Source organism: Gopherus flavomarginatus, chromosome 19, assembly GCF_025201925.1.
Source record: "Gopherus flavomarginatus isolate rGopFla2 chromosome 19, rGopFla2.mat.asm, whole genome shotgun sequence".
Taxonomy (NCBI): Eukaryota; Metazoa; Chordata; order Testudines; family Testudinidae; genus Gopherus; species Gopherus flavomarginatus.
In genome coordinates, this window is record NC_066635.1 from 25,275,615 (window position 1) to 25,285,041 (window position 9,427).

At 40.5% G+C, this 9,427-nt stretch overlaps 1 protein-coding gene across 3 annotated transcripts in view; it reads left to right on the forward strand.

The window, feature by feature from the left end:
* Window positions 1-7,945, forward strand: part of INPP5K (inositol polyphosphate-5-phosphatase K) — a 34,707-nt gene extending 26,762 nt beyond the window's left edge. For all 3 annotated transcript variants that reach the window (XM_050929298.1, XM_050929297.1, XM_050929296.1), the window contains 2 exons: window positions 897-1,001; window positions 2,638-7,945. In XM_050929298.1, the coding sequence (XP_050785255.1) occupies window positions 897-1,001; window positions 2,638-2,736 (204 nt within the window). In that variant the 3' untranslated portion in view covers window positions 2,737-7,945. The remainder of the gene's footprint in view (window positions 1-896; window positions 1,002-2,637) is intronic.
* The last annotated feature ends 1,482 nt before the right edge of the window (window positions 7,946-9,427 follow it).

Below are 9,427 nucleotides of genomic sequence, written 5' to 3' on the forward strand. Positions count from 1 at the left end.
AGTGAGGATCAATTTATATTTATAATTCGACCCCTGAGAGCTCTCCCATTGACTCCTGTACTCCAGCGCCAAAAGAGGCACAGGCAGAGTCGATGGGGGAGCAGCAGCAGTTGACTCACTGCAGTGAAGACACCCTGGTAAGTCAGTCTAAGTGTGTAAATTAGATTGATTTCTCCTCTTCTTCCCTCTCTCCTCTCTGCCTCCGCCGCCCCCCCCCGCCCCCCCCCCCCCCCCCCCCCCCAGATACCAGGGCTAAAAATCATGGACTGAACAGAGACCCTGGATTTATGGTTTATTACAACAATCTGTAACTCACTACCCCAGTCCTCTGCAGTTGTAGGACAAAAGCTGTTAACAGACCACTCTACCTTGAATGGTCCCTTAGAATATGTGCTAACTACTTAAGCTAAACAATCTGTTCCACCTTGCATTTAGGTGTGATGCTTGGAGTACTGAAGAAGAGCTCTGTGTGAAAGTTGGTCTCTCTCACCAACAGAAGTTGGTCCAATAGAAGATATTACCTCACCTCACCCGCCTTGTCTTACTGAGTAGGAGATTGTCAACGTACAAAAAGTTGAGCCAAAATACAGATTGTGAGGTAATGAATGGCAGCCCATGACTTCATCACTCTGGCATATCATGAGTGGAGAGAGAAGCCTTTGCGGAAACCTGCAGCATAATAAGACTGCGCATTTTTGTGCTTTCCTGGAAGAGATAAAGTTCTAGCCCCTGAATGAAGTGTTAATGACTGCCTTTTCTCCCTTCCTCATTTACATGTATACAGTGGATCTGTTGTAAAGGCTTCATGATCTAGTTCTAGTGGATGGTAAAGGCTGCTTTTTATTAATTGCTTTGTCAGTGGAATTGCTGATGGTTGTCTTCTTTCATATTGACAGGTTTACATCAGTGCTGATGAGATCCCCCATGCAGGAGGAGAGTTTCTCCTTTGTTATTATAGCCATAATATGCAGTCTATAGCTGGTATGAGCCAGCCCTTCCAGGTAAAATGTTCTGGAGTTTTGGATAATGCTGAAGGAGTTTTGTGTGCCTTTCCTAGTATGTGCCGCTGGATGTTTGTGAAAACATATGAACTGCCATATTGGATCAGACTAATGGTCCATCTAGCTCAGTGTCCTGTCTCCGACAGAGCTTCAGGGGGAGTATACAGAACAGGGCAATTTTGAAGAGATCCACACGTCTTCCCTTCCTGGTTTCTGGCAATCAGATGTTTAGGATTGCCCTGAGCATGGGGTTACATCCTCTACCATCTTAGTTAATACCATTGATTGACCTATCCTCCATGAACTTACCTAGTTCTTTTTTTGAGCCCAGTTATACCTTTGGCCATCACAACATCCTCATGACAATGAGTTCCACAGGTTAATTGTGCATTGTGAGAGATGTAAAAGGGAATGTAGTGGTAAACCTCAAGCAAGAAAGGTACTAATTCCCAGAAGCAATCTGAGTATCTATTCTATCTGAATGTCATAGCGAAATAAGGCACAACTGGTTCACACACATAGGCTCCAGTTAATGAAACCTCAGGCCTACTGTCACCTAGATGCCTGGCCCACAGAAAGATGGGAATTTAACCTAATTTTCAAAGACTTACCTGGTTTCTGACTGCCAGGTCATCACTGAGCTCCCCTTAGGTACTCCTATAAGACATTTCTACAGCAGTGCTTTCCAGATGACTGGTCTTTTTAGTTGCATCTCCAGGCGTTCATTGTACCTCTGACCTTTCTTTTGTTCATCTCTGAGGAGGTGGCCCATCCTCACAGACTGTAGAAATACAGGTACACTGAAACATAAACAGCAGGTTATCTATCTGAGGAAAACGTTGCAAGTGTATAGACTACATGAAATGACTGTTTCTTGCTTGTCTCTAAACCAGCGTTCTTTGCCAGAATCATTTTGACATATCCATATGTAATCTGTCTTGCAGCTGGGGCTGTGTACTCTGGGATGCTTGAAACATCAGTGTCAGCACTATTCTTGGGAGCAGGGGCTTTTGGGAGGTGTTCAGACTCTTAAGTACTACATTGTGGGATGGAGTGAAGAGTAGAGCCCTGCAAATCTGAAGATATCCGCTTTATATCCGTGGACCATGTTTGCGGATCAGATGCGGATACAGATTTTGTATCCACGCAGGGCTCTAGTGAAGAGGACTGCCTGAATTGGGGAATCTGCAACATTTGTGGCTTCCTGCCCATATCAGGGAGAAAACATTGCAGACTGGAGCAACATCAGCTGGATGTGAGCTAAAGATTTCCTATGGGTTGCAACCAACCAATACAATCTGCTTTTGCAGTGTGGCTCTCAGTTGTGTGTAGGCGCAACATACTATATAGGTCTGGCAAACTCAAGCAAGAATGTTGTGTGGCATGCCTTTGCTTTTTTCATGTTATATAGTCAGAGCCTTAGTAAGCAAGTTTAAAATTTTCCCTATACTTTCAAATAGTTACCTCAATGAAACATTCATCACCAAATAGAATCTATTTGTACTGCTTGTCTCAGTTCTGAGCAAGTCTGTGTGGGCCATCTAATTCATTTAATTGTATATTGACTGTTAGAGTAACACTGTTCCTAAATGTGTGTCAAATGTAAACTTTTAAAAACGTGTTCTTTTTCTTTTAGGTTCAGCCAAGCAAGAGATCAGCAGAGAAGGAACTGGCACAGGAAAACATTGATGGCATAGAGAAACCTCACAGTCCCGAGCCATATAATGAGTTCTGATGTCAGAACTTAGTGATATTGATCAGGTGTCAGAGATGCTTACCTTCCCTGTGTCTTAGCAATTATAGACCTTCCTCTGTAGGAGATGGAGTCAGGCAGTGCAAAGGGTCCCACAGGTAGGGCTGTTCAGATCATAGACTTAAAGCTTCATAGAAAGTAATTTTTTGTGGAAATGACTTTGTTGTCACCATAGGAGGTAACTCTCTTGTGGTCCTGCATGGAACCAGGGCTCTAATGACAGCTCCTGATCAGTGCTGGCCAACATGAGATCATAGTGGAAATCTCTGTTCCAGTGATTTAATCTGAAGTAGTTGCATTCTGCAGCAACTTCCAAGTCTGCTGCTTTCCTGCTTTTTGTAGGAGATATTTTAGTAACCATGCAGTTGATTGATTTTTATTTTTATTCTTTTTAGTGTTTCAGAATGTAAGTGAAATTATTTTAAAAACAAAGTGTTATTTATTAGATATATAATTATTGAGTTTATTTTAAAGTATTTTTGAAATTTGATGAATAAATGTTAGCAAATGTTATCTTTGGAAGCAACCAACTATGGGGCAACAGAAGTAATATGAAAACAAAGTATTTGGGTCACATGGATTTTCCTTTGACCCCTTTTACGTTCTGCCCCACATTTCAATAATCTTTCTGAATAATTTTCCTGCTCAAAATGTTAAAGACAAGCACATATCCAGCAAACCAAACTTTTACTTGATTTCTGATGCCTCTTTCATTGATAATGAAAATCATAGAGGAATTTGCTTATTACCCCCATGGACAAGGAAGAGCTTTTTGTGCTAGCCGGCAACTTGGAGTCAATCCAGTATCATGTGGTTTCAGAAATAAATTTGTTTTTAAATGCTGTTGCTTAGGGACATTAAAATAGTTCTCAAATTGTGGTCCATGGAGCACTTATTGGCAAAGAGCTGACTGGTCACATGATGCTAACTCCTCTTTTCCAGCTGTTAAATTATATTAAAAGAAGCTAAAAAAAAAAGATGGTTTGTTATCTTATTGCAATTAATTTGCTGGGGAGGAAAGGGTATGAAAGTTTCATATAAACTTTTGGAGGCCATTCATAAATCTCCATAGACCCATAGATTGCAGAGCCAGTAAAGGGTACTTGTGATTCCTTGCTGCCATTCTCTGCTTTCTACAGGGGGTACACAACTTCAGCAACATACAGATTTGTGATAAGTAACTGATGTTAGTTATCTCTCAGTGTATTGTAAATAATGGCAATAGTGAAAATACAAAACTCAGATCAGGAAAAGGAGCTGTAGAACCAAAAGACATTGGTGTGTGTATTTTTGGAGAATGGGTAGGGGAAACAGGATGGATTCCTTCCTGCTCATAGTCTTGAAGCCTTGGCTAGTTATCTTAGGGCTTGTCTACGCTACCAGTTTTGTTGGTATAATTTATTTAAATTTGTATAAAACACGCCCCTGAATTACATAAGTTACAATGACAGACATGCTGGTGTGGACAGTGCTATGTTGGCAGGAGAGCTTCTCCCGCCAACATAGCTACCCCCGCTTGTCGAGGTGGCTTTATTACGTTGATGAGAGAGCTCTCTTCCATTGGCATAGAGGGCTACATGAGCGATCTTACCGTGGCACAGTTGTATCGGTAGAGCTGTGCCGCTGTAAGATCGCTAGTGTAGACACGGCCTTTGGAATTAAAAAGTGAATTCCCTGGTAATTGAATCTGTCTTAAGGTGCTGTAGTTATGGCTGGTGTATAAGATGTTCTGGGTTAAGAAGGCCTTAGCTTTAAGCTTTGGAAATAGCAGCATGTAGAATGCTCTGGTTAGCTTGTCAAGAGCTTTTTGGATTAAAGACCACCTATTTTTTGAGGTTTCTAGTTGCCATATAGTCAGGTGTCGGAACTTAATGCTTTGGCACTGGGAACTGTTCACTTGCCAGTATCAAGTGTGGGGGTGGAAGATATTGTAGGCCAGCACAGGAATTAATACAGCTCTTATGGATAAAACATGAAAAATGTAGTAATGTTGATCCTCTGCTATAAAATGAGATTATGTTGTACTGTCCTGTTTGTACCATTGTTGTGTGAAAATTGCTTTACACTAAAGAGAACTTTTTCAAAATTTTTATTTTCAATAGAAATATACTAAATGCCCCTACTGCATCACAAAACTAACTGTAGTTTTTAAAGTCTTTTTTATGAATTTGAAATTGATTGTATAACTGTTTTCATGCTTTCCATGAGGAGGTTCATGGGGAAAATAAAAAAACTAGGGAATTGAATTCTTCAAATTCCCGACCACAGCTGGTGATAGGGCAGGGACCAAAATCCAGTTTCTGCTGCTCAGACACACATTCTATTTGTGGGCATCTTTGTGGATATTTTAGGAGCTGAACACTGACACAGGTAAGTTTACTTGGCTCCCAACACCCCTGCTTCTTAACACCACTTGAGGGCTGACCATTGATCAATTATTTGAGTTGGAAGGTGCTCCTTATAAATTTAGGGCTTCATGTCACAGGACTCTGATTGAAATCACATCTGTTGTGGGCTTTTCCAACAGTATGGTCTTTATCCACTAACTACGTAAGACTTGAATATGCTGGGATCTTGGTGAGGAGCTTTGTATCACTTTTATAGATTCCTTTGTTAGGCACTATACATACAGTAGCAAATTAATTCTAAATTTTGTCTGTTACCTTGATCCATAAAGGATTTTTAAAGAATATTTTGTGACCAGTGTCATGCAGCTTCTTTCTGGAATTTGTTTTTTCTTAAATACTAATTTTACTTGTATAATATTTAGAAATGGCTTTTAAATCCATTTACTTTAATGCACTGAATGTGTCTGTCTGAAATGAGTCTTGGTAATGAAGAGTCCATGGAGTGCATTAATCACTTCTTGTATTTTAAACAATTGAAGACTGATTTTTTGGGGGGGACCTGGGGGGAATTCTCCCCTGTATTGTAATGATTTTCACACAAACCTTTGATAACCATTTTTGGTGTGCAGTTGGATACTTGAATTTTAAGAGATTATGCTGCAGTGGGGTAGTAATAAATACACTGTAAGGGTCTGAATCATTCCAAAGAAGGACCCAAGGGGTAATGTAATTCACCTTTGGAGAAAGTGGATTCATCTTGAAATAAAATTCTCCCCTTTGAAGGAGTTCTGTATTTAATGTCCCTCCCTCTGAACTGGATCCTAAAGGGCCAGAAAGCCCTTCAACTATAAGGGTGTCAGAGTACAAAAATCATATGAAACTTTAAAATATTTAGAATGCTGGATATATAGAGCAAAAGCAAGAGGTGCTTGCCTGGAGTGGATTGGGTCTCTTGATTAGTATTGAATTTCATACTGCAAGTTGTAGGCAGAAGGAAACTACTTTAATCTGGTCTTCCACGTAAGGCTGAAGCGTTCTATCAGAAACCTTGAGTTAGGGGAAAGGTTTTTTACACACATTAGTGTCATTGGTTTTGTAGCACTTTGAAGTTCTGGATAAGTCCAGTCAGCAAGAAGGTCTCTGGTAGTTCAACAGAAGAAGTATATAGTCCATGTGGGTGGCAAGTATGTGCAAATTCAGACCTAGTTAACCCAAGGACAGGTCCATTTACTTCACTGGATTTATCCCTGGTTATATCAGGAATACATTTGACCTGATATGGTGGTGTCGTTTGAATTTTCTGAATCCCTGAAGGAAATAGAGTAGTTTTCAGGAAACTTTTCTGTAAATAGCATCATAAAGGGCTTCCGTATACAGTACAGCTGTTTTAATCCCCTTCCAAAACTTTATAAATTAGTGAAATAGAAGTCTTAGGCTTTGTCTACACTACCAACTTATGTTGCTGTAACTACGTCACTCGGGTATGGAAAATCCACACCCCTGACCAACGTAGTTTATACACACCTAACCCCAGGTGTAGATAGTGCGATGTCGACAGAAGGGCTTTTCCTATCAACATAGCTACTACCGCCGATGGGAAAAGTTCTCCGGTTGGCCTTGGTAGCGTCTTCACTAAGCATTACAGTGTTACAGGATTTACAAGTTTTAAGTGTTGACAAGCCCTAAGTAATACATTCAGATTTGAACAGATTTTCTAACAGATTTTGGAACTTTGCTGATTGATGACTTAGATATAACTTCTGATCAGTTAGTATGAGGAAAAATGGCCCATGGATGAGGCTTACTTAAGTCTTTCATGCTCTGTGGACAACATCTTGCAAACCTGGAGTAAAATATCTTCTTAGCTAGTATGGGGGAAGATGAAAGCATGTTTAAGATTTTCAGCTCTTAAATGTAAGCTCAAACATAATAAAAAACCTGGATAATTCAGGGGAAAGACAGAATTATGAGGTAAGCAATGTATCTGATGATGAAAATAGAGACCCTAACTCACAAAATTGCTGGAATATATAGTCTGTTGTGGTATTTTGTTTATCCAAAACTGGCTAATACAAATGGCACATGGCTCATTAGTTACAAGTTTGGTTGTGTTTGGTTTTTTTTTCAAATACTCTTGGTGCTTTTTTGCCTTTCTGTTTTCATAATGCCCTCTTATACATGATAAATAGGAGCCCAACTGGCAGACAACGTATTTCCTTACTTTTCCAAACTTTAGTCCTAATCATTTTAATTTTGTTTCATATAAAAATCTCCAACCCTGCTGTCTCCTCATTCTATTCCCGTTGGCTCTTTTCTATTTCTGGTATGTCTTGTTTGAGATAAGTTGGCCAACTAAATGTAATACAAGATGAGGATCTGATGTCATTTCATATAATGACAGTTTCTGCATCTTCACCTCCCATATTTTATATATTGTATAACATCTTATTTTACCACTGCTATACATTTAGCTGCCCATCATGAAACCTAGCTCTGATTCCTAATGCAGAATTGATCAATGTGTACAGTAGTTTAAAGTCTACTTAATGTTGTGCTAGGATTGTGTTATAGGTGCATTCTCTTTCTGAGATTTTCAGAATTACTACAATTCTAAAAGTATTAAAATGTACATATGGTTGGAATCCTATTGAAATTACAGGAAGTTGAGTGTAGATAGACCAATATGCAACATATATATTATTTGGTTAGTCTATAAAGTTTGAGCTGGTCTTGTTTTAATATTTTGTTCCTGTTTAACAAGAAAATCTCCATAATCTCTAGGATTTTATAAAGATGTGATGTAACATGAATTACTGCGTGCCTTATAATAAAATTACTCTTTTTTAATAGAACCTGGCAAGAGTCTGTAAAACAGACCACTTGTACTTAATAATGGTATAAGTGCATATTAGAATTGTGTATGTAATCCAATCTCTGATAAGTGTTTCCATCTCTGTCATAAGCCAGATTTGTTGAGGTCAATTGACTGCAAACCAATACAATTTTCATTTTCAATTTCTAGCATTTACTAATGATCAACCAGAGAAGTAAGCCACAAGGTGGCATCACTGAGCTCATTTGTTCTGCTCCTTAAATAGGCAGAAAAATTGTTTCAGACTGTAGAAGAGAAGTCTCTTTGATTTGAAGTTTCCCGGGGGGGGGGACGTTAAATGAGGAAAGTACTTTAGCGTGGCCTCTAATGCAGGATACAGCTGTTTTAGAGCCAAATTGCTACAAATACCACTCCAAGACTAACATTTAGGGCCTGATTTTAAAAAATGACCCACACTTTCATGAGTAGTATGGGTTAGAGTGGCAGACGGGGGGCGCATTTGTGGCTAGGGGAAGGTGGCGATCAGTGCTCCAGAGACAGTCAGTCCTCACCTTCCTCTGGATTTGAGCCCTCTGTCTGTTGTATATCAGAAGTTTCTTTTTCTCTGTCTGGGAAACCCCTAAAAGGGAGTGGGCAGCTTAATGAAGAGTGAACAGTGGAGCAGAGCAGGATGCACATGCAGGCAGGAAGTTGCTTTTTGCTTAGTAGTGCTCTCCAAACTGGGGTACACCCCTTGTGGGGGGCATGGCAGGGCTTGGGCCAGCCCCACAGGGCAGTGGGGAGGGAGCACCACCCTTTCATGCTCCGCTCCCATCTCTACTGTGGCCTTAATTCCGAGCTGTGGATCTGCTCCCGGCCCATCCCCAGCCCACTTGGCCATGTCCACACACACACCCCTGAAGCTGCAGCCCTGACTTCGAGTGGAGTGCAGATGGGGCATGAGGGGCATGACTATGAAAAGTTTGGGGACCATTGGCTTACAGGCGCACTGCTAGGGGAGGTACTGTCAGTGAAGAGCAGGAGGCTCTCCTTTGGCTCAAGGAGAGGAAGAAGTTTGAATAAATGTTTGTAAAAGCACCTTGAAGATGAGTCCCTACATAAATGCTAATAAATTATTGGTATTAGAGATAGAAGGGATGGTGTCTCTTCCCTTAGTCCCTGTCCATGGTAACATTTAGGCCTGGTCTACACTACACCTTTAAACTGATTTTTAGCAGCGTTAAACTATTTAACGGCGCACCCATCCACACTACGAGGCCCTTTATATCGATATAAAGGGCTCTTTAAATCGGTTTCTGTACTCCTCCCCAGCAAGAGGAGTAGCGCTAAAATCGGTATTACCATATCGGATTAGGGTTAGTGTGGCCGCAAATCGACAGTATTGGCCTCCAGGCAGTATCCCACATTGCACCACTGTGACCGCTCTGGACAGCAATATGAACTCAGATGCAGTGGCCAGGTAAACAGGAAAAGCCCCGCGAACTTTTGAATT